The sequence below is a fragment of the Tyto alba genome, unplaced genomic scaffold, assembly GCF_018691265.1.
Source record: "Tyto alba isolate M040663 unplaced genomic scaffold, T.alba_DEE_v4.0 Super-Scaffold_44, whole genome shotgun sequence".
Taxonomy (NCBI): domain Eukaryota; kingdom Metazoa; phylum Chordata; class Aves; order Strigiformes; family Tytonidae; genus Tyto; species Tyto alba.
The window spans coordinates 5,062,505-5,088,704 of record NW_024881320.1 but is presented as its reverse complement, the minus strand read 5'-3'; the positions used below and the strand labels follow the sequence as shown (position 1 = coordinate 5,088,704).

Here is a 26,200-nt window from a genome sequence, read left to right as displayed (position 1 = left end):
AGAGGAAATTGGAACAAAGGAAAAGCAGAGCTGTGGATGCACAAAGATTTGGAGCACAGCACACATCCACTAATTTCCCACAGCAAATATGGAATAAAAAACTGTATATCGGGGAATTACAAGACAGTTGTTATACCCATCTCCATCCTCACACTTCCATGTAAGAATATTTGCAGCGGTGTAATAAGCGTTGCACTTCAAGGCCCGCAGAAGAATCAACAGTAGTCCTTTCCCAAAGTCCTTAAAGTTTGTTGTCTTTGAACCTGTGTTTTGTTAATTCTGTTACATTGTGCTCTCTGCTGAGCTTTTGTTCAAAGGGAAAGGCAGGGTGTCTGACAAACTCGAGTAGTTTTGACCTTGCAATCCTCCAAGTGCCTTATGTTATACCCAAGAATCCAGACAAAACCACCCCTGCTGCTGTCTTGCACTGAGAAAATGTAACTGGACAAGAGCATAACAGCTTGCTCGAGTTCCCACTGAAATTAGCAGGAGCTTCTTCACTCACATCCTTAGGAACAAAACCCCTCCAAATAATTCCAGCCTCCCACCAGTCTGCTGATCAAAAATCTTTTAGGCTGGAATTTATCAAAGCTATCCGTAAAATTTAAGTGAATTTCATTTATGCTTAGGATCAAGTGTACAGCCCCTTAACATCCCCAGAAACTTACTTTATTTTCAATAAAAATAATTTTCAAAGCATTTAATAAGGTGATTGTAAGACCTTTCCAAGTATCTGCTTTCAAAAATTATGATGTATCATATTCATTAGCATCTGTCACATTACACTGTGGAACAGAGTTTACTATGAGTGACAGAATATGGTAAGTCAGTACACGCAGGTGTGAGACAAACAAAATCAGTGTAATCATGAGGCTCAGAAAATTGCTTTTAATGTTATGTTTATATATATAATTCTGTTAAATTACCTGGGCAGGATGTAGAAGAATTTTTCTTTATACAACTGCCTGGAAGCCCTAAAATTGAATGTATAAAGGTAGAACTTCACTCACATTTTACTGTAAGGATATAATGCAGAATGTAAAGATGTGTCAAGTAGCAAAGTTACTTTGCAAATACTGGTAATGACATGACATCCAATTGTTTCAAGTCAATGGTAGGAAACGGTTTTATATACTATTAAGTAAAGAGTTGAGCAGGTGACTGTATTCTCTTTCAGATGGGGACTTCATCCACATCAAAAACTATATTCACCTAGGCCCTTAAACTTAACTGGAAAGATTTTCAGGGTAGTTTGTGAAGAATTAGCTGGTTGACCTCTGTAAGAGCTACAGAAATCATCCCAAGCCGCTTGCTAGAAGTCTGCAGTGCCTGTTCTGAGACTCAAGAAGTTGATAACGGGATACAGAACATTTCATTGCTCGGTCACTAGTTCAAATCTCACATAAACCACTGATGGTTGGGAGCCATTACCACTGGAACTCAGTTTGGCTCCTGCTGTGAAAGGAGCTATGAATCTTCCCTTCCTCAGCAGTGAGTCTTTCCCATATCATAAAATGTCCCTACCACGTTTAGTGTTATGTGGTACCCTTACTGGCAATCACTGGGATATTTCAGGTAATCACTCCTGATCAGAGGATAGGGGGCTATTTTGTAATGTTTCTGTTCTATCTTTGGGACAGTGAATAGAGCCCTCTACCCCATCATATAGGCAGTCTAGGACCTTTGGCAAACATTTTAAAAACATTGCATTTGTAACTAAAAATAAAATGCCATTTCATTTGGTGGCTGTGTAATAGTGATTTTATACAGATCCATTAAAAGTAAAATTCAGATAGGAGGAACTGCTGACTGCTGCTAAACTGCAGAATTTTTAAGTTCTTTGAGGCAAGAACATGTCAATCTTTTATATGTCTGCAAAATGCCATGAACATCTACGGCACTCTATAAATCATAAAGGGAATGATACAAGCAAACAGGAGTTATGTGATCTTATCTCTCTGGCAGATTTTGCCCTATGGATAAGGTAGCTTACAAAGCAATAATGAAATATTATCAGCAAAATAAAGTTTTAGTGGCTTTTTATTCTTAACAGCATTTTCCTAGCACCATGTCAATAGAAGCAGAGCTTCATCTGGGACCAAAAAGTTCTGATTTGCATATGTTATCATGCAAAATGAGATTTTATTCTACCCTTGCCTTCAGAAACACTGAGCCATGCATAAGATCAGATCACAAAATTAAAACAATTTATTGTACTGGAAGTCTCTTCTGTTAGTTTTGGCCAAGTTCCCAGTTCAAGCGATTAGTGAAACCACAGAAATACTAACTAGCAGTGCAGGGATCCTCAGAACTTAGAGTGTTTGTGTTCATGGTGTATTAACAAGCAGACTCACCATGCTCATCTTAAAATTACTGTCTGCTCCATCATTAATTGCCAAGACAGGAAATCAAGTGACCACTTTCAGAAGACCGGTCACTTATGCCCGAAAACATGGAAGCCCTCCTTACCATGGCATGCAGTCCAACTGTTCCTAATGCAAGGACTCTAAGAGCAGCCATCCTCTGCATCACCAACATGCAAAAATCATGTATCAGATCCTGCCCATTCATGAGCTCATCCTAAGGATTTCTGAAGTTTCTAAGTGCTCTTTCTTTGTTTTCTCATCTTTAGAGTCTCATGAAATTTTCAAGATTTTTCATCAGTCACAACAAGCAGAATCTTACATTTAAATGCAAGTGGAATCCTTCTTCAAAATCACTTGACTTCAGGAGTCAGTGACTTAGAACGTAAATATTTGAAAAGAAATTATAAAATTTGCAAGACTTGTCAATATGCATCACCATCACTGCTTAATGAAACTCCTCTGTACATATGAGTATTTTATGGTAAATAAGTAGAACTACAGCTGAAATTAACCTCATTCGTGTAATCCACAAAGAGCTTATGTACCACACAAGTCATTCCTCTATAGAATTTTGAAAACTTACAGAGGAGTTTAACCAGTTGCCCAAGAGCCAGGTGCAGATCAGGGAGTAATTCAATCCTGACTGACCCCAGGGTCTGAGCTTCTGAAGAGCCTTCATTATACAAGACACCATTTTGCACCTGACCAGAAGTGAACATAAGTGTTCATCCAGAGACCCAATTAAAGCTCTATTTAAAAGAAAATTAAGACTTAGGTACAGTATGTGCAAATGAGTAAACATAAGCTGCCCCAGTCTTTTGGGGCACAATCTGTCTCCAGTGTTATACACTCTCCAGCACCAAGCATACTATTTGCAAATATTACTCTGAATGGCAAGAAATCAAAAGTGATTTGCTATAAAGGGAAATGAGTCTGTCCTCATGTCATCAGACGAAGAGGTGTTTCCTGGCTTTCATCAAACATCAGCTGCTGGTATAAACTCAGGGCTTTCACTCCTGATCTCCCAAAATTAAGTGGTACATTAAGAAAGCCCTATAACATGATACTTTCAGAAAGAATGCTTTCCACTTGAAAAAACTGCTCAGGAAATGACAACCTAATTGGCAGCTCTATAGAAAATATCCAAAAAGATAATTAAAAGACTCCTCCTGGACTGGGCCCTAACCCTGCCATATCCCAACTGCAACACACACTTCATATTCCAGAAGGCATCTCCCACATAATGGTTTAGCAACCTACACTGTTGCCAGGAATAGAAAAGTACATCAGACTTAAGCAATTAAGTTTTTCTGTGCTACATAAGCTGGAGAAGAACCATACAAAGAGAATAGCAGCACAGAAAATGAACAGGATGGATTACAGGCATCAGCATTAACAGAAAAAAAGAATAGCTTTTTTCTTTCATTCAATAATATATTTGGAGGAAAAAAGCTTGTGCTGACAAAGAAAAACGTAACAAGCAGGACTACAAATAAATTTGCAGTTAGCAGTCATTTTGTCAGACAGAGTTCAGAATTCAACTTAAGATTCACATTTTGTAGAAAATTTATACCTAGGTCACAGACTTATCCTACAATTTAGGGCCAACATGAACCTTTAAATTCAATTTTGTTTGGAATGGGAGAACAGATGGAGTTAAGGTAGGTCAGGCACACCAAAAAACATTTTAGTTTTGTATTTAAGCATGAGGTATTACTAGAAAAAAAGAGAATAAAGCATAAACTGGGGCTTTTGTGTGTTACTGTACTTTGTTAAAAAAAAAAAAAATCCTTATGTATAGAATAAAAGGTACTAGAATCTAATCAACTACTCACAGCAGGAATCCAGAAGTACCACTTACGGTGTGCAGCAGACTGACATATAATCATGGCTGAAACAGAATTACAGCTCATATCACCACATCAGTTCTGTTGATCTCTGCTGGAGCTTGGGGGTGGAGTAAGAGGTGGAGGGAAAAAGTCCAGCAGACATCCCCCCATCAAAAAAGTAAAATTTAAGGACTAACCAACGCCAACCCAAAAGCTTCACAAATTCACTGAATTGCAAGAGGCAAAAGCACAAATTGTCCCACTGCAGGTGATCAACTTCTTGTTCCATTCAACTTGTTGAAAGAAATCCTGCTCCCACCCATCCAGTTCTCCAGCTCTTTATGATAGTTATTGTTATTACATTTTTTAAAAAAGATTAGAGAATTTGTTCTGTAAAACACAAAGAAAGGAGCCCCAGAGTGTTTTTAAACATTTGCACAAAGTATAAAGGTACAAATGCCAAGGCATCTCCAAATCAACACAAATTTGCCTGTATTTTCAGCTTCTAAGGATATATTTGACTTTATTTTCCCTCCACCATAGTCTTTTCAGAATATGCATATGTTCACCTGGCTTGGGGCAACAATAGGTGTAAAGCATGAATATCGGAAAAGTTAAGGTCATTGTGGATTGGCAAACAGGAAGGGAGTTATAGCCCTGCACTTGACCCGTTCTGCTCTGCTGCTACCCCTAACAAAATGGAAAGGCAGTTCCTGCAGTCAAGCAAGAGTGACCACATCTGCTCTGTCGTGCACTGTGATGTGAACCACCTGTACCCAGCTGGACTGAATATTCTGAGAAACTTGGGAAGGTGCAGGGATGGAAGTGTTGTTGGTTGCAACCACCAAGAGTAAAAGTATTTTTTATATTGTATCTATGCAGCCTTCTTCTCAGAGACCAAGAACTGATATTACCCTGATGATGGCATCACTTCACAAAGCTTTGGACACAGCCAATAGAAATGCTTTTACAGGAGGGAGAATATACTGTGATGAGGGCTTGAACTTCTTCCCTGTCTCCTTGTAATAAATGAGAAAAACAGATGTTCTAGGGTATGTAGTGAGGAACAGAACACTTATATCTGGCTAAACCAGATGCTGGCTGGGACAGTCAGGTCCTATTTCATGCAAGTAAATAAATGGCAAGTTTTCAATGTTACTGAACTCCAAACAATGCTCAGTCTAATATCTAGATTACTTGCCACATTGCAGAGAAGCTGAGCACCCCATTTAAAAAAAAATCTAAATAAAGGCAAACAGAACAGCAGACAGCTGCTCTTTGGCTTTGTGAGCTTCAGCTGAGGCTCTGGAATGAGTTCTCTGAAAGCCTGTCCCTGAACCAAGTACAAGTCTACCAAGACCTTCTGAAGACAGAGGCCTACATATGCACTCAGCAACTAGCACAGATAGCAGAGATGAAAAAGATTTTTTGGAATCCTGTAGTACTGATTAATAAACAGTTCATAAACAACAATAGTAGGATAACAATTGGTAATCAAATGAAAATGTTCAGTATATGTCAGAAGTGAAGAGAAGAATAAGAATGGAAACAATTTCCCTTAAAAAAAAAAAAAGTTCAACTGTTTTTGAGAGGTACATTCTTTTCCTTTCAGGTAAAAATCTCATTTTCCTGAAAGCTGCAATATTACAAGATCTATCCCCCCAAAAGTCCAGGGGTGAAGGCACTCACCTACCATGTGGGAAAACCAGCCTCATACCAATGAACCAATGAGTCAGTATTTTTCTACTGTTACACGAGCACTAAGTTTATATAGAAGTGACAGGAAAACTCAATTAATGCATTTTCAGCATCTCAGGGTAGGTTAATAAGGAGAACACTCAGCAAAACAGTTAACATTTGCCAACCACTATCACTTAGTTAAGCCATGTCTTGAACCAAGGGAAAAGCTGTTGTATCCCAGATAAGAGTCCCAGCTGAGGAATCTCACAAATTAACTCCTTACTGGTATCAAAAGGGAAGCAAAAAATTTCCAGGAAACAAAAGCTTGGATTAATATCATACATAATTTAGATGTATCCATCTGAGCTGGCCCAGTAGCCTCCCTGGATGTTCTGTGCAAAGAAAAAGCATTTTCATTGCACAATTACTGGGGGGCTGGTTTAGGTACATTCCTTGAAATGAATCATACCTGGAAGCACTGAACTCAAACACAGGCAGGTCAGACCCACGGATCTCCCTCTGCAGGCACCCAAATGCCTCTTCCAGATCAGACACATCATTTCCACTCGAAACAGCTGAGTATATACTGTGGCAAATCCAATTTCATGCCAGCATGTTGCTATGGTATGGAATTAATACCTGCAACAAGAAAAGTGGTCAAATAAGAAGACCACCAAAATACCCCCATATCTCATGCTCCTTCCTTTTAGGAAGGCTCTTGAAAGAAGTTATTTTCTCCTACAATGTGCTTGTCAGCAGGGAGTTTCAAGGTGTTGTTCACTGAATAAATAACAGTTTTCACTATTAAGGCACTTACAGTCAACATGTTCCATACTTATCTTTACCATTTTTATTTTTTAAAAAAATTATCATCTATTTTTCCTTTATGGCAAGGCTTTGGAGTGACAGATGATCCATCAGCTTATCTGCTGATTTTTAATGACAGCATTTTGCATTCATTATTCCCTACTTAAATCACTCTTTTTAAAAGAGGAATAACTTATTTCTTCCTCTTGTCACTAGAGAAATTAAATGGTACACCATTAACAAGAGTGCTTGTCTAACAAAAAGATACACCAGTCACAGATTTAGAAAACCAGAATGGACAAAATTGACTAAGAGGGAGAGTGAAAACAGGAACCCGTATCTCCAAATACCTCCACTGCTGAGGTCAGTAACTTCTGGAGTCAAATCTCTGCACTGAAAACTCCTAAGAGAAAAGGCCACATAATTCTTTTTGATTGTTCACTGCTGAGCACTCCCTTGGCTAAAGAGCTAAATGTGTTAAGCATGAGAGTGATGCGAGGTAGCCACCTTGGCTGGCAGTGACAGGGACATCTCCTTGGGGGAGCCTGGCAGTCTCAGTCCCATCTTGGCAGTTGCAGGCACACTGTGAAATACAGTGTCAGTACGAGTGCAACACTGCTGGTCCTGCTATTGCACCCCAGCCTAACACAACCTCAGCAAACATCAGGGAGGATTTGTGTTTACCTGGCCTCAGGGCTGCTCACAATCCAGGCACAAGCTGAGAAGCAAAAAATGCAGCATCCAGACAACACATGCAGAAGAGCAACCTCTAACGAAGCTCTTCGCGAGACTTGTAAGTGCTAAGCTTTCAAGCCCAGTGAGTCCAAGAACTTCTGAAGAATCAAACCTGATCATTAATTATACCAATAAAAAAAAAAAAAAAAAAGAATTTTTGTAAGATCAAGCTATTGGCAGTTGGTTTTAAGGGAAGCTTTTTTGCTAAAGGCTTAGCGATTTGCCTTAATGACTGCAATATTTCACAGCAAACCCATTAACAAGTATCCTGGGAAAACCCACATAGACCAAATTGTATAGAAAGAACAAACACAGCCAGCTTTGAAGTACCTGTGTGCAAGTTCCCAAAGACAGTATGTCCAAGTTTATAATAAAATGGTATCCTACATTTTCAGCCAGGTGGCAAGGGGGACATAACTATTCTCCTATTACAAGCCTAGTGAGATGAACTGGTAAGCAGTCCTGATGCAAGCTGTGTCCTCCAACAGAAAGCTACAATGGTCAGATGTGCTCCCCGGTATTTTGCCTCTTACCACAAAGCTTTAGTAATTACTCATCCTCCCTAGAAAGTCTGTTTTTTCTCTGGCCTTTCTGTACTGGCACAAGCTGCCCTCTGGAGCAGTATAATCACTACACGGTGACCCTTTGGACACCCCGGAGGACCAGGGATCTTGCAAAAGTGCTCAAGTCTCAGTTTACAGATTCATCACACTAATGAATGTGTGCAGGCTCTTAGATTAACTGGGACTTAATGTTCTTCTCAATGAAAGAGTGAGGTTTAAAAGAAACAATCAAAAATCATATACTGACACAGACAGAAGCATCAGCCAATTTTTACTTTTTCATTTTACGAGATTTTTCATTTGTAACTTTTTAAATTATAAACACAGGTGATGAATATCAATGGAAAAAATAGGTGAAAAATTCTAATTAAAGCAAAAAATAATTTATGCAAAGTTAATGCTGGGGTGTTTTATAATGTATTTGGCTCAGAGTATTCAAATAAATCACAGTAAAAAACTTAATATTTGGCTATCTAGCAACAGCACCCCCTAACAATAAAATGAGTTTAAATTTTGGCTAACAGCCTAATAAGTGAATTGTTAGCTTTTGTACTTTAATGCACTGGCTGTTAAATAAGCAAGTCAACACATCTCAAATGGAATTCAGATGCATGCAGTAGGCTCCGCTACAAGTCAAACTCATAAATTGGTAAAAGTAGGAATTAAACATACCTCAGATAGCAGCTCCCTGATTTCATATTTATTCAGTAATCTTTTCCACTCCTATTATATCGAAGAACAAACTAATTATGGTGCTTACATCTCTGTGTACAGTTGCCAAAAATAAATTCCTTAGCAACACTTCCAAAATACTCAGAAAGGTTTCTGCACTACAGATTTCAGTTTCTGATTTCCACAATATTTTCAGGTGTGACATGCTAATGCCTCTCATTATATATAACATGGCTTACTGTCAAGACTTATATTTTCCAAATATTGCTGTCTAATTGCCAACTCTGAGTATCTCCTTTATCACTTTACCTGGCATCAACAGAACCAAGGTAGGTACTTAAAACCAAGTATGTACTTAAGTGGCACCCTAGATAAAGACGCTCTTTTGAATCGAGACTTAAGTTTGCCAAAATAATAGGTTTTTAATCTGGGACTATATAAGTAAGTACAACGTTTACAGAAGAATCAGGTAATGCTTTTTGTGGCATAATAGTTTTGATCATGTCTTCTCCCTCCCTCTGTAATCTTCATAAAGCTCACTGGAACTTTTCCATCAATAAGGTGATGTTAGATATCTAAAGGTGCTGCACAGATACCCAAAATATGTGCAGACCCCGCATTTATAAGATAAACTATGACTAAGAATTGTGTTTCCTGGATATTCAGACAAGCATACACCAAAGAAAAGGCTTTTTCATGTCTAAATTTCCAAGGGAGCAAGAAAAGGTAATTAAATTATAGAAACAAAACCAAAAAATCCAACACACAATCAGTTTTGCTCCTTCAATCAGAACATCTGTTATGAGAGTGATGAGTTCAGCAGCTATGCCTACCTGGGCTTTAACTCTCAGTTTTAAGTTATCAATTAAGCAAGGCTGGAATGTGCATACATATCGCTGTAAATCTTTAGAAATTTTCCAGAATTGTACAGATTTTTGTCATGGTCCTCCCATTGTAACTCACATGCAGTCATCCACATGACCATTAAAACATACTGCATAGGAAATAGCAGACAGTAAACAGGTACTCAGAGAAGCCCATTGATTCTTGAATATGTCATCATTCCCTTTGGCATCCAATATGGAAAAAGCATGCCAGCACCTATGGATGAATAACTATTTGAACAGTCATTCACTCACGAGCATGCATTTGAATTTTGCTCTCAGCCTCCCTGCTATATTCTTGCAGTCCTAATTATGCAGACTACCCTAGCCTGAAATTAAACTTTCCCAACTGTTACATCAATATTAAGATTCACATCTAGGAACGATATACCCAAAATGAAACTAATTAGGTCAAATTAAAAAACAAGGCTCATTTCAGAATGATTGGGCTCATCTTTCAAAAGAAATGTCACAACCAATAGGCTTTGAAACAGGTTCTGTGGACCACACTTGCGAAGAGTTTATTTAAGCCACTTCTTCACATGTTCATTGCTACATCAAGGAAGAGACCAAAGGATCAGGAAGTTCCACTGATTTTTTTTTTTTTTTTTTTTTTTGCTCTATAACCCCACATTATATACAAAAGAAAAGTCAGGTATTAAGAAATCGCTTCCATTTTCCTTATACCACCTGAACTGTCAATACAGAAAAAAGGGATAAAAATTGAAAGGGCTTAAATTATAAGCAAAATATTTGCCTGTCAAACCATTTCTAGAAATAGGAACTAGACTTCTGGAAGAAAGTCTTTAGACACAAACACAGCTGACAAAGAACTGCTGGATCTATCAAGCAAGTTGACCAAGGAATCAGAATTTGCCTTTTTGAGTCAAAGATAAAAACTGGGCATGAATGTGACCAGGTGGTCAAACTCGTATGCTCCTTTTTTCATGATAAATCTGCTATTTGTCATAATTTTCTTCCCATTACTACCAAAAATGTAGAGAATGGGATACAAGAAAGGACTTGCTACTTCTCAGCACACATCTTTCTACACTCAAAGCATTTTCTCTTTTCCTTAGTCTGAGTCTTGTAATTTCTCAGGCCCTTGCTCACCATGATATGCTACACATAGCCCAAGTTTGAAGCTTCTCATGTAACATCATACCTCCCCTGTACAAAGACAGTTTGTAATCAGAGACTATTCTACCTAGCAGGTTATGTAAAAATATTTTTTGAGGCATAACCAAACCTTCTAAGCCAGATCCAACTTTTAGAAGATAAAGAATATATTTTTCCAATTCTCTGTATGCCAATTAAACAAACACTGTCAGAAGGAATTTTCTGCATATTTCTCTGCATTTACACAAAGCTTTCTACTAGTTTGGCAAGTTAAGACATCTTTATCAAATATTAATCTTGTAAGTCATTTTCATGCCTCTAATATCATCTTATTCCACTGACTACAGGTGAAGACTATTGAGTTCTTCCAACAAGATGTTCCTCATTTTCCAAATATGCAAGACAACATTATATCTACTTTGTTAGGGTTTCCTTCTGCAATGTGCAACAGGTTTTTTCCAACTACCAAAGGTGTATTTGTTCAAAAATATATCCTTGGGCCATAATAAAGGTACTATACTAGCACAGGAAGGAGGGAATAAGAAGAGTCACTAAGTCATTACCTTCTTGGACTGGTGAACTGGGGCCAGGAAGCAATTATCTGGACTACCAGTCAGTAATCCCTCTGACCCATCTCTACTGGAGTCTTTACCAGAGCAGCAGTGAGCCTAACTAAAAAAGAGAAAGAAACAGCCATCCGAAAGAGCTGGCTGGCCAGGAGAGAATTCATGTGGTTTCCAGGCTATTAGGCTCTCAACAGGACATGGACAGACAATTTCATTGTTCTTGGCCTTTAATGATAAAAAAAAACCCTCCAGAAACGATACTTCCCTATTTGATCCTAGAACTACAGCTTTCTACAATAAGTTGTCCCTCCTACCACTGTTAATTTGTCTATTATTTTTTTATGTCCTCACTAAGCTCCTGTGAAAAGTCAGTGCTTTTATCTTACAGAAACATTTCCAAGCAGGCTTGGGTTCTTTTATACAAAAAGGCATACATGTAAAGAATAAAGGTTAGTTAAAATTCTTATAATTCAGGTTTTCTTTGTGACTCTATTGAGTCATTTATATTTGAAAATGTGTGTGGATGCTTCTCACTGGAACACTCTTCACACAAAGCAGAACAGACTCCATCACTCTAATAGAGATCACAACCTTAAAACTGGTGCATTAAAGATAAAATCCTCTTCATCGATGGCTCAAGAGACAGTGCTGTCTTGGTGTCTGGCCAAAGGCCAGAGGATGAACTCCTGCAAGATCTATAGGCCATGCACATTCTACATTCAAAGCACATTTCTTTGCCCATGACACCTCTGACCTAGGGAAAGCTGCAAGTGCATAAGAATAGGAGGGAAACACCCAAGCCAGTACACTGCACCACAGAGTTTATGACTTCTTCCCACACCTTAAGGTCATCTATTTTTTAATTCAAAACCTTCCTTTTCAAAGTAGCTAAAGTTTGGGTGCATGAAAGTATGGCTTTCATGGTGGAAAGAGGCCCTAAGGAAGTCTGACTACTTCACCTACGTCAGACTAGTCTGGCAGGGGGTGACAGCCATCACCTTTCCTTTTCCCATCTCCCCAGATTTTTTTCCCTTGCCTCTTCTCTATTCTTTCCTGTCTGCTTTACACATCTCCTCGTGTTTCTTTGCTCCCTCTGCTCCTCTTACTCATTCACTTTAGTACTATGTGAACTTCATGGCATTCAGCCCACTGCCTTTGCATGGGCCTAAAATAAGACGGAGCAAGGCTGTCTGTCTGCACCAGTTACTGCTCTTTTGTGTAAAGCAACATATGCAATTGATCTTCTGTCAGCCAACTGTTGTTGCTGATGGCACTTTACACGCTCAGTGTCCTGGGGCCAAACAAGTTCCTTTGGCAATAAACACATCAGTAAGTGTTTCACTGCATGTCCTGATGTCTTCCCCAGTGTGGTTAACAGCACACTGCTGTGTGCTACAGCAGGCTGCAGCCACCCATCTTTATAGGCTTATTTATCTTACAGAAGTAACCAAACCCCTTGTTCTAGCTTCAGCATGCCCTGTGCTATACTGACCAAGAGCACAGACACTTCAGATACAACCAAGCTGCATCCTCTGGAAGGCCAAATCCCTGCAGTAAATCATCTCATCAAACAACCAGGACTGCAGCAGGCTCTATTTTGGAGGCAGTGGGAATCTCTGCACCACACTGCCACAAGAGCAACAGAGGACCCAAGTATGTCATTCTGGAGCAGTGTTGGGGGGAATTCAGTGCAGAAACACCTCCAAAAAGCTGTGAGAGCGAGCTCAAATCTGGCAGAGCTGGTGCCGAGTACAGCCAGGAAGCCTGACAGCACCCAGGGGGCTACCAGGTGCAGCAATTGCTTATCGCCTTCAGTAAAGTGGGGACTGAAATATGTAGTGGGAAAAATGGTATTTCCCACAGTAAAGGGATAAGAGTCTCAAAGCTGTCTGTCAAAATAAGGAGGGAGAGAACCACAGCTCTTATTTTTGAGACATTCCCAAAGCTTTAAAAACAAAATCAAATGATACATCTTTGATCAGTTGATCATCAGCTCCAATAACACATATTTACTTTAAATAAATATATGCACATATCTTAACTGTCAGACAACTTTACATCTTCCTTTTGAGTGACATTTCTGGTTCAAAGGGTATTACCAAGTGTGGAAAAATAAATTAATTATTTTAAAATAAGGGGATCTATTTGCATACCTATATATACATAAATGTTTTTCCTGATTTAAAGATATAGTTATATATATACACACACTACAATTACAATTTTATAAAATCATTTAAAGTATTTGAATTTTGTAAATACCTCCTAAAATGGTAAAGAATTTGGATGATCATTATAGAATCTTAATATTCTATTCGAGTTTAAAGATAGATGATGTCAAATGCCAGACAGCTGAGCTGGTCTGCATCAATTAAAAAAATATAAATTTCCAAGCAACAGAACAAATACTTCTGAGGACACTTGAAAAAAATCCCTCTGAAAGATTTCACCCTCCCTACTTCTGCATTCTCAGTCTCCCTCATGCAAGTTTAATTTATGCAGTGATAGATATCCTGAGAGATGGAAGCTGTATTACAGATATGGAGATAAAATAATCCCTAAGTGAGAAGAACCAGTTTGGTCTCAATAAGACTATACTCAGCACTGCAGGTAAAATAAATTTCATTAACTTTGTTAGTTAGCATAAATATTAACTTTGCCAGTTAGCATAAATCTAAGCTTTCTGATTAAAGTACTAGTTTGTCAGAGAATCAGACTCTCCTCATCTGGTAACAATCCAATACAATTTAATGACAGTTTTCCAGAGTTAGGAAAATTATCTCTTCATACACTCCCTTTCAAAGCAGATTTGCAACTCTCTTTCTTAAGTTTTTGTGTTTGTGCCATCTCGTCTCTCCTGAACCATTGGCCAGGTCACATTAAGATTTTGTTCTTCAACTTTCCAGCAAGGAGACACTGAGCATCATGAAATATGTCATATCGTGGGGCCTTTCAAATGAGACCAGGGAAACTCAGCTCCTGCTCAGCAATGATTTGAAATAACCTAATCCTATAAAATGCTAAATCACTCTGGCAAAGTTCCTGAAATCCCATTCCTCTGGATATCAGCACTGACTTATGAGGTATCACAGTTTGCCAAAGATGCACCATGCTCACAGGGGATCTTTTCAAGCCCTCCTGCCCTAGTCCTACTGCAGCCTAATTTGTGGCATGTTTCTGAGACACTTCCAGAAACCGCTGAGGTGCAAAGGGCAGAAGAATTGCAAAACTCAATCCATCTTTTGGCAAATACAGTGGAAAAAGCCTGCATGGTCTTTACAAAAATAGGATCAGTTTTCTGGACACCAGGAGGCATTTGTGTCTGGTAGACTTCCAAATTTTGGCTTTGTATTTCAAAAGCATTTTTGAAATAATTCAACATATAGCCCTACACCACAGGGTAAGATCTCAGTCCTTCACAAACACAGCTATTCTGCATGGGAGGCTGAAAGCACTAGATTTTATCTAAGACAACCAGCCCTGACTACCTCTACTCCTTGCAAGATGTACTCTGCACTCAATGCACAAATCCATAAAGATCCTTTCCTATGGAATGGAAGTGCTGGGTCCCAGCTGTAGGCAAAGTGCAAGAGTATTTGTGCTTGAAGTAGAAACTGTGCCTTTTTGAAACAAAGCACGCTGCTGCTTCGACTAACACTACCAAAATGAGATTCACAGACTTCTGCCCCAAGGAGAGAACACAAGGGAGAATAAACGCAGATGGCAACAATCAATCTCCTCACTCAAAGAGCTACCAAAAAAGCCATTTGAGGTGACAGCAATAAGGGCAAAGCAAGGCCCCACACAGATCAGAATAGATGTGTGCATATATACTTGTGTATATATTTATAATAAATCTCTTCTTTTTAGGCTCTTTGTTCAACTGCATTATCAAAAAGAGGTTTTAAATACAAGCTTATGGGACTACTAAAGAGGTGAATTTATGAATGTATTCCTAACAAAACACACTCTGGAAAGCTTTAATCTATGAATTGTGACAACCTTGGACAAAATGGATTTTTAATAGAATATAATGTAAACGGCCTGAAACATTGTGATAAGGAATTTTTTTTTAAGTAATGCACAGAAAAGGCATGATGCACTCTGCATGAAAGGAGGAAAGGTCTTAATTTAAAGCATTTTAATGAATACTCAATTTGCGTAGGGAAATGTGAGAAATGGAGATGAAAAACTGACGATACCGATAACACTGCAGAGGGGAGAAGGAGAAAGATTAGAAAAGTAAGCAAATTTGAAAAGGCTCCAGCCGGTAACACTGGCTAAAAGAAATGCAGACTGGATTACAAACGTGTCACAGTCCAAAGCCACTGTTCTCCTTGCAGGCAGTGTCTGTCATTGGCTCTTATCAGAGCTGCACACTGGGGAAGAAAGAGCAACTGAAGTGCAAAGCAGAAGAGAACAGACCTTTCTCCAAGCTAAGGGCAACAAGGGTAGTCAGAGATTTCAGCGAATGCAGCTGTGACTTGTTGGAGTTTCTCACTTTTACCGAACCTCCCAGAGCTGTACCAGCCCAGCCAGCTTGCAGGGCTGCTGGGGCTCTTCCATACCCTCACAAAGCTCAAGGCAGGTTGCAAAACCATAGCAAACTCGGCCATCACATCCTCAGAGAAAACTATCTGGGCTCAGAGGCTCAGTCCTGGCTTACCCACTTCGCTACTAGCAGCGTAACACCAGACAAATCAGCAGAACTGAAATTACTTCCAAGAGAGAAAAAAATCAAACAACAACCAAAAAAAAAAAAAAAAAAAAAACCCACACAAAAAAAAAAATCTCCCCCGAGGTAAATACAATTCTGTTTACTAATAGCTTCTGCTCTGCAATGAAATAGATTGATCCTGCACTCTCATTCATACGTAAACTGCCTTTAATGAAGCTCCTTGAATTACTAAAAAGAGGAACAGATGAATCAGGTCTAGTGACAGTTTTGCCACATTGACCTTAACAGAAACAAGTTCAGGTCTCTGCTCATTTAAATGAAACAGCAGAACCCCCATATAAAGACTTAACATTCTTCAAAAGAATCAAGAGGGCCACCATTATGACCAAAAAAAGCAAATTAAAGTAAAATCAAAGTTAAATATTTACTCTAAGCACTACAATATTTGCAAATCTGGAAACGATCTTTCAGCAGTTTCTATTTGCATACTTTAATTAATCCAAAAATATTAAACTAATCTCACAAAGGAAAGGGTCAAAGTATTAATTAACTTGAGATTCGTTGCTTTTGTGCAATTTAACAGTTCAACACAAAGCAAAAATCAGTTTTAATAAAAACTAAGTTACTGTGACAGGTATAATTTCATGCATTAGTGAAACCACGTATAAGGCAATAAATTTCAGTGTTCATCCTATTTTTTGTCTAACTTTAAAAATAGTTCTTTATATTTCAATATAGAGATTCCTCATTAACACCTAATGATGTGAAGTTTTCCTTTAACCTCACCATTTCACTTTCACGTTGATGGCTTTCCACCTTGTTCTGAACAGAACAGAGGTCACAGTTGTTTTAGCAAAAAAAAACTGACTGCAGCGTTCAGCAAAGAGCGGATACTGCACAACCACCCAGATCAGCTGCCTGAGCTAATTCAGGTTGAGATTTTGCTGCTGGAGCCACCACGTGTCATCGTGCAGCTCCGGAGCAAGCGTGAAGGTTCCCCTCTGACCCAGCCTCTCTGCTGGCTGAGCTCTCACCCCACCAAAGGGACTCACTGGCTTTTTAACAGCTTCTGAAGAAACTGGGAAATCTTGCCAAAAGACAAAGGATTTAGAGACAAAGCATACAGTGCCAAATCCAGCTGCTAGAGGTCTGCTTTATCAGTACAGTAGCCCATGAAACTCCAGCAAAATAATGATGGAAGGTGGGTAGAATTTCCTACATCACAACCTCAGAATTGCAACTTTGACAAGGGTGCTTATGAAACAAGAGGGAACTCCCCATCGCCACCTTTTTTTTTTTTTCTTTTTTTCTTTTTTTTTTTTTTTAAATGAGGAAGTGAATGAAACAGATAATGAACTGAAAGGTTTGCCTGGCATTTCATGCCAGAAAGCTCTGTAGCACTTGACTTAACCAGAGACAATGAGCAGGGAATCACTTCCCCTCACTTCGCGTGTTTACAATGCAAATGTCTGCGTCCCACTCAGTCGCCTCCGTTCTGCAACTTTACTGGAGAGAAACAGGCACTTTTCATTTGCTATTCATCAGGCCTGTTTTACACACCCAAGAGGACTCTCACCTTAGCAGTGCCTATTTATCCCTGTTGCTAAAAAGCAAACTCACGTTAAAGAGCTTTCACCTCAACACTCGTATCACAGGTACCCGGAGCTAGATAGGATTCATTTATTCCTCAAATACGGCTTCAGAAACTAAACAGAGTAGAAACTCTCTTTGCACTCCAAGCCTCTTCCTAGGTCTAACCAAGTACTAACAACCATTTTTCTCCCTTCTATGAGCTTTTGAAAAAAGATGGATGCAAAAGACACCCCCTAAAAAAAATTTGACATAAAGTTTGTTATTTCCTAATTATGATACAGTTGCAAGCTAAATTTATGCACAGTGTACTTTAAGTGTAGAGTAACTGCGTGATAATGGAGAGAAATTGCTTGGATTGTGAAATACATAATTCTGACTAAAAATGTAAGTTTCTCATTACCTTTGATATAGCTTGTGGGAGCATTACCATAACAAACATACACAGCATTCATGAGACAGTTCATAGACACTCATAGGTGTTTTGCAGCAATAATGAATAACACTTAATAGCTATTACTTTCATAGCTTTTCAAATAAAGAAGACAGCATTGTCCTATGTTGCTTTCAATTATTCTTCATATTTCTCCATTTAAATCCATTTATTTCTGCTGGCTCTTTGGCAACAGGAATTCTCCTGCTGCCCTGAAGGTGCATGAAAAGCAAATGCAAGCCAGGACTAGTTGGCTGCCTCCAGTTTAATTAGATAATCTACTTCCAAAGCTCATAAGTGAAACAAAAGGAAAAACTCTCATCAGATCACCTATAGCTTTTCCAAGGAGGCTGAGGAAGAAAAAATACTACTATTAAAAGAGCAATATGACTCATTAAAGAAGCTGTTGTATGTCTCTCACAGTATTTTAGCAAGGGTTAATGCACAAAAGCATTTATCAGCTTACCTGTTCTCTGCATTTGGGTCGTTGTGCATACATGTGATCGTGGCAGTGGTCCTCGCACTGTCCGTCTCTTCTTGAACACCCCACTGGTCTGCATCACTGACTCTGATGTCCATGATCTTCACACCTGGGGCTGTCCTAATTCTGTTGGGGAACAATAGGGATTGCTTTAGTTACAGACCTCCCACAAATAAATCCAGAAAGGTAAACAAGGAAGATGAAAGGAAATGTTCCCTCTTCCATTAGTAATAGACTGATACATTGCAACTGTTAAGTCACTCTGCTTTAAAAATATAAAACAGGTCCAATCATTTTAAAGAGATGAAGTATGAGTTTCATTATGCGCAAAGCCAGTTAATTTTCATCTTGAACAATGTGGAGGGAATAAGAATGCTTTCTGCTTCAGCAGCACCAGTTTGATATAAACACAACAGATGTGACTAAGCATAAGTTGATTTAATTTGTTGTGTCTGTCCTGCAGTTTAAGATGGAGAATCAGAGCACGGTGATATAAAATATATCCTCCTGCTTGCAAACCTTTGGGAGCAAGGTGCCTTTTAATATTATGGCAATCTTAATGGAAAAAATGCATTTCACTGCTCAAAGACCATAATGCAGGAAGGAGATAGAAGTTATATGTTATCCTAGATTCAGGATTGAGGGATGAAAATAATTATGCCATTGTACTGGAATCTGTCAAACTGGGCATGTCAAACTCTTGATGCTGAAAATAATCTGATGCTGACATGGAAAACCTTGATTTCCTAAGCATGACTAGAGTCTAAAAGCAGTTCGGTAGTTGGTAAGTGTCACCATTTTTTGCTTTAAAAAAAAATTTGCTAAAAAAAAAAAAAAATAAAGTCTATGCTCCAGTGGGGCTCAGCATGGGAACAGATTGCCATGGACTAGGAAAAAAAACTGCTTTTAATAGCAGGGATTTCATTTGTGCAGCTTGACTCCTAAAACAAGGCTGGGATTTTGACAGGAGGGCTGCAAATATGCCTGGAGAACAATTAGGCAGAAAGCAACTGCTGTAGCGCCACATTCGCCACTACTGTGACTTAATTAATTAAAAGCAAAGCCAAGAGGGACCTCTTAGTTGTATGGTGGAATGAAACAGCACTGCTGAGACTTGAAGTGTTACTTAACAGTGAATTGTGACGGATTTGCCCTGATGCCTCGTGGCCACTTGGTGCTCACATTACACTATTAAGAATTTCCTTTAAGTTCTAGCTGAGTTCATGGGTTTGGATCAAAGTAGCTTCAAGACTCAGTGGGTGTTTTTTCCTCTGAGAAGTAATTAATTCATCCTGCTTTTATGATATCCTTATTTTTGCCTGTAAGGCTTTATTGACTTGATAGGCCAAATTCTTGCCCGGCATAACCAATCTGTTGAAAAATGTTTCCTGTAAGGAGAGAATTTTACTTGATATTTCTCTAATTGTCTCCTTTATGTTTCTCCACAGACATTCATATCTCCAGACAACATGCCTCAAAGTTTATGTGCCCCTCCCTTTCCTATCATCTCCTCTTCTTTTTTCAGAGGAACATTCATTTATTCTATAGCAATTACACTGGACCAAATAATTCCTGCAAGACACCTCCATGGCTTCATTTCAGACTGACTTGTAATGTACATGAGATAGAGAATTAGGCCTTCAGGAGCGGTTTCAATAATTTTTTTCGTTAGACTTAGTCAACCACTCTTGAAAAAAAATCATTAGGGCCTGACAAAAAAAGAAAAAACAAACCACACTGCTTTTAAAATTTTCTCTTTCCCAGCCAAAAATTATATTTTTTTAACAAATTCGCCTCCCCACCACCCCTCAATTTCCCATGTTTTTCTTGACAAGTCTAGAAACCTCTAACCTAACTTTCCACCCAAGTCAAATCCCTGGCTAACTAAAGGTTAATTAAAAGGCAGGAGATGCTGGGGGGAGCAGGGGTCAGAACAGCTGGATTTCACCCATGATTTCAGGATTCATCAGCCTTTTTCCATCTGTCAGAAGCTTGTTATGTCCTCCTACACTGCTTTTGCACTCATCTTTGCTCTGCAGCATTTACTTTCATCTACTCTGATCAGAATCTAGCAGGTTGGTTCACCCCAACAAGGATGAAAACAGACATGGGACAGTTCTTTGCCACACCTGAGCAGGCTTTAACCGTGCAGGACCCCTGTGCAGATCCATTACTCATGGAAGCTGAAGCTGCTGCTCCTCTCTACCTCCATCAGTGGTCCTCACACACACTGTAGGGGTAAGGATGCAAGAGCGTCAAATATCCACATCTATCTACATGCCCAGCTGTTCCAACCTCTCCAGACACTCTGCACCCCAAAACAATGGCTTTCCTCTTGCGCTAACCCCTCAGCTATGTCTGCTTTCCTCAGTCAGGAAGCTTTGCTGTTTCTTCTCTTGTGTCTGAATACAGCTACAGGATGCTTTTTGCCTGTCTGGATATCAGATGAGACTCTCCCAAATGCCTGTCCTGTTGGCTCACCACTTGACTTCTCCTTCAGGGCACTGTCCCTTAACAGGAGGCCTTCTGGTTTTCAGCAATGCTGTCTTGTTGACTGTGCCTACAGCTTTTGCTTGCTGTGTATCTACTGTCTTGCTGGGTTAGCATCAAGTGAACATCGCATACTCTGCTCCCCAGCTACATTTTCCAAAAACGTCTCAGAACGCTGCATTTTAGGAAAATTTCCAGTCTAATCCCCTGCAATGCATCTGCTCTGGTGGGCTGAGACAAGATGTCATTTTGCATTTTTGGATATCAGTAGAGCCAGGAAGGTTGAAAGAAGGAAGAAACTGAATTCAGCTTCTCACTTAGGAAAAGTCAAGAAATTCAAATTAAACCAGCCTACATATGGGAGGTTTGAGCCTACTGTTCTTCAGATAAGTGATTCATATCTTTAAATCTGCCCCCAAACTCCACAGACACAAAAATTATCGTGTTTGGGACTTTGCAAAAGAATAAGAAATTCCTACCAGAGCTGACATTAACTGGAATAAGTATGGCTAGTGTGTGAGTCTGGGTGCTGGGTTTATTGTTCTGCTCTGTGCCAGGCTTCAATTATAACTTTGGATGGATCATTTTCCTATACCTCCTTTCCCCACATATAAAATACTGGAAAATGCTGCTCTTCCAACTCAAAGGGAGCTGTAAGGATAAATAGAATTGCTTGAGAAAAAATCTGATGTCCTTGAAATTTACCAGCTGACAAAAATTCTTCCACTTCTGTGCTTGAAAACATGAAAACTACCTACTAAAGTATTTCACAGAAGCATGACCCAAGAAGTAACTGTTACCGCTGTTGTGTTTAACCCCGCGGGCAGCTAAACCCCACACAGCCAGTCGCACGCTCATCCCAGTGGGATGGGGGAGAGAATCGGAAAAAAGGTAAAACTCATGGGTCGAGATAAAGACAATTTAATAGGTCAGTAAAGGAAGGGAAAATAATAATAATGATAAAAGAATATACAAGTGATGCACAATGCAATTGCTCACCACCCACTGGCCGATGTCCAGCCAGTCCCCGACCAGTGGGCTGCCACCCCCCCGCCAGCTGCCCCCAGAGTTATTGCTCAGCATGATGCCATACAGTCTGGGACATCCCTCTGGGCAGTTGGGCCCAGCTGTCCCAGCTGTGTCCCCTCTCAGCTCCTTGTGCACCCCCAGCCTTCTCACTGCCAGGGCAGCATGAGACGCTGGAAGGTCCTCGACTTAGTATAAGCACTGCTCACCAACAATTTAAACATCAGTGTTATATCAACATTATTGTCACCCTAAATCCAAAGCACGGCACTATATCAGCTACTAGGAAGAAAATTAACTCCATTTCAGCCGAAACCAGGACAACCATTAAGATGGCTTAATTCCTTTTTTATAAAGATAATTGGGAAATGGAAAAACCAAAACAAAAACAAACAAAAACCCCAAACTACAAAACATGAAAGCTAGTTGGAAATTTGGCAAAACTCACATTTCATTTCCATTAAATACTTTCTGAAAAGCAGAATTTTTAGACAAAAAACTGTCCTGTTAAAACTTACTAGCCTACCTTTAAAGCATTACAAACTATGTGGTATTTTGATAACATATTTAGCAGAGATGTAAATGAGACAGAGGAATACCAAATGAGATCACCTGAAGCTAGCCTGCAACAGGGCCCCCAGGTTACAGCCTGTATCAGAAATGATATGAACCCTGTTTCTAATACACTCTTCTTTAGGGGTGGGGAGGGGGTCCAACATGAAGGTGACACCCTCAAGCACTGCCTTTTGTGATACTTATGCCCATAAGATCTTAGGAGGGGGTAGCTGGGACAGGTAGGGGGCAAAAAGTGGCAAAGCTACCCAAAACAGGGAATCAGTGAAAGAACTGCTTCACGAGTAAATTTAACCCTCCTCTCCAGCTATAAAGGCAGAATAGAGGAAGTTGCTTTCAATTGAGACTGCAGAATACATTCGGTATCTCTGACAATGTTTTCTTCCCTGAACAGTGTGTCCTCCATTTACTGTAGAATATAAAGATGGAAATATGATAGACTGAATGAAGCAGGCAAGCAGAAGCGTCCCCAGTCTGCCAATTTGGAACGACCAGGAACTATTTTAAAATGCAATCCCAGCCTTAAATGTATGCAACCCCATGAATTCGGCCACTCTAAACCTCTCCTCTCAGTTATTAGAACAGAAGGAAAGGAGAAGGTATGAGTAATCACCAGGGCTGGAAAGTAACTTAGGGGATGCAAGAGCGATTTCAATAGCCAAGCACTTAGCAGAAGTGGTGCAGGGACTTCCATTGCCTCCCAGTCAATTAACTGCAAAATCTGAAAGGTAAATGCTTGCTTGCAATACACCCCCAGCAACACTCCCGGCAGCAGTAACTGGGAAGTAAAATCCTGGCAAAGGGAACTTTAAAATAGAAACAGAAGGAAAAGATATTTGGGAAATAAAACAGGAATGTGCTCACAGCAGATGGAAAATGCTCAAAATGATGAGAAAAAAAGGCTGTTTTCAGAGCTATTTTAGAAATCCTCTTATCTTTCCCCCATCCCCATTATGAGGGAAAACATGATCTGAGCTAAATTCACTCTCAATGACGTACTAATAATAACAGTTATGATAATAAATTTCATTTGTAATTTCCAACCATTTCTGTAGTCAGCCCTTCAACATGCATTTTTAGCCCAATTAAAAATAAAATCATTTTCCTTCCCCTACAGGAAATCCAAGCTGTAGGCCAGTTTAGTTAACTTGCTGAAAATTACACTCTCTCTGCAGACTGAGAATGAGGGTCCATATATCCTGATTCCCAGGCTTACACTTCAGCTAGACACCCCTACCCATCTTTAAGACCAAACCTGAGCAGAGATGATTAATTCCAAGCCCTCACAGAGCATTTTACATATTTGAAGAATTACACAAACACCAAGCAATTAGTTCTGAATGAGGTCCCTGGGGAGTTTCTAGTTAAAATACATGTGGTTTAAAATACATTAAGACAAGCACTATAAATTAAAATAATCACCGAATTCATACATAACATCTGGGGATTTTGGGTTGTGGGTGAGATGGGTAGTGTTTCTATGTAGGAAGGAATAGAAGCAGCCCTATATAGAAGGAGGAAGCAAGCAGAATTTGCTGGCAGATATAAGGAGAAGAGGGTATGTGATTCATAGTTGCCACATCCAAGTGCATTCCATAGCATTTGGGAGGGAGGCACAGACAGTCAGGAGTTCATTGGTGTGAGCATATGAAAGCAAAACCTTTTGGGAAACACTGTTACAGCAGATGGAGGGCTGAGGTGGGACCAGAGCCCCCCCCAGGAGAGACACCATCCCTCTCTTCTGTGTCTTCCTAAGCTTCCTGGCCAAAATTCCCTAGGGATAATCCAGAAATATGAGGAAAACGAGATGACGCAAAGTTACTCAGAAAGCATATGGCAAAACCAGGAATTATGCCTAGAGCTGCCAAGGATTATTTTGATATCTTCACCATAAAACCACCCAGCTCTCCTGCTCCTACTATAGGCCCACTAATAACAGACAGCGTGTCCTGCAGTGGCCATGCAAAACCAATCTGTGGGCAAATATGCTTTCCACTGCTGTGGGCTTACAGTACGTGTGAAAAGAGAGTGGCCCAACTAGCAGATAATCATCCTGCACACCCTCACCTCTTACGGCAGTCAGATTTAAAACAACTCAAAATATCAGGTCCTAAATCTTCACAAGCTAAGCAAGTGTTTATTTTCTAAAGTATTTTTCCAAGCACTTTACTTCTTTGTTCTTTTATATTTTAAGAGACCTGTCACAGATTTATGTTCCAACTACTTCACCGTCAAATTCTCCTTAAAATAGCAACACTAGGCTAGCTGTGTTTGTTTCTGTGATTCCATATTAATGTCACAATAAGTCAAGCTATCTTTCTAAGTATATAAAATACACAAAGATCCTAGCCCCCTCCAAAAGGTCACAAGTGTAGAAGCACAAATAATATGCTGCTTTATTGCAAAGTAAAACAAGCAGCTTGCAAAGCCCTGTGGAGAGGTGTATGTAGATGTCAGGCAGATGGCAATGTGGAACAGAAGACAACTGCAATGCATCAAATAAAAGGAAACCCCAAGTAAAAGGGTTTGGCAAATGGTACTGGTGGGTAAAAAAACTCAGCATGGCCCTGGTATAAAGCCAGCAGCAATAGATGTTACCAGTGAAATAAGGTGGGAACTTGTGGGACAAAAAAAAAGCATGTTTGCCCTTGAGGACAAAGACAGCTTGATATTTAGAGACCAAGTCAGCAACTTCCAAAGTCAGCTGGAGTTTTACTTAAGATTTGACCTCTGCATTTCATCCATGCTAAAAACTACTCCAGTGACTGCCCCTTCATTGCAAGTCCAATGCATAATTGTCCCAAATTTGTTTTCGAAACAAGACACAGACATACTGCCCTCTGCCTGTCTTGGCCTCATTTCCCCCTGACACACCTCCCCACCGCAGGGCCAAAGCTTTCTCAACCACCGCTCACCCTGTGGAAATGCCCTTTCTGTATCTCACGACCTCAGCACTCTCTCACCTTTACACCGTATCAGGAAATTTTACTTTCCCTCCCTCCAGTATACCTCAATTTCTCTCTGCATCTGTCATTTTTATATAACCTTTTGTAGCTGTCTTATTTAACCCTGTCAAGCATTTAGGAATGCAGTTTCTATGAAAGCAGTTATTACTGTCGTATATCAGACTATCTCTATCCAACATGCACTCGAGGAAGAAAGTCAGTGCCAAAGCACCGGGTAGGACAAAGCAGACAAAATACATACAGCGACCAGCACAATGCAAGGCAGGAACAAAGTTGCTCAACAGATATGGTGACTTACATGAAAATAGCCCAACAACTCAGAGAACAGACACCCCTTTGAAATCATGGAGGAGATCAATGCTAAAGATTTAGAATGATACAATTACCAGTCTTCTACCCAAAAAGGTGAAGCTATCAACCTTTTTTTTTTCAGCCCATCAGATGTTTCAAAATATGCTAAGCATCAAGCTCACTAGCATATTGGATTTTGAATAATGAAAAGAGTAAACAGGATTTTAATTTGGATTCTGACAGTAGAGTACTTTCCATGTGATAAATTAACTATTAGGGAAGACAAATTAACACATCCTACCCTTGAGTATGATGGCTTGTGATTTTGAGGAAGCTTTTACAGAAGCATGATCAAAATAAGGCAGGATGAAAAACAGAAGATGATGGGGGGGGGAGTATTTTATCAAAAATCCTCCCTCCTCCTTTTCATCAAACTGTATGTACAACTTCT

General features: G+C 39.6%; 1 protein-coding gene across 1 annotated transcript in view; it reads right to left on the bottom strand.

The window, feature by feature from the left end:
- Nucleotides 1-26,200, bottom strand: part of TMEM132B (transmembrane protein 132B) — a 254,690-nt gene that overhangs the window by 124,993 nt on the left and 103,497 nt on the right. Inside the window, exon 3 of the mRNA XM_042805547.1 lies at nucleotides 18,389-18,529. Within this exon, the coding sequence (XP_042661481.1) occupies nucleotides 18,389-18,529 (141 nt within the window). The remainder of the gene's footprint in view (nucleotides 1-18,388; nucleotides 18,530-26,200) is intronic.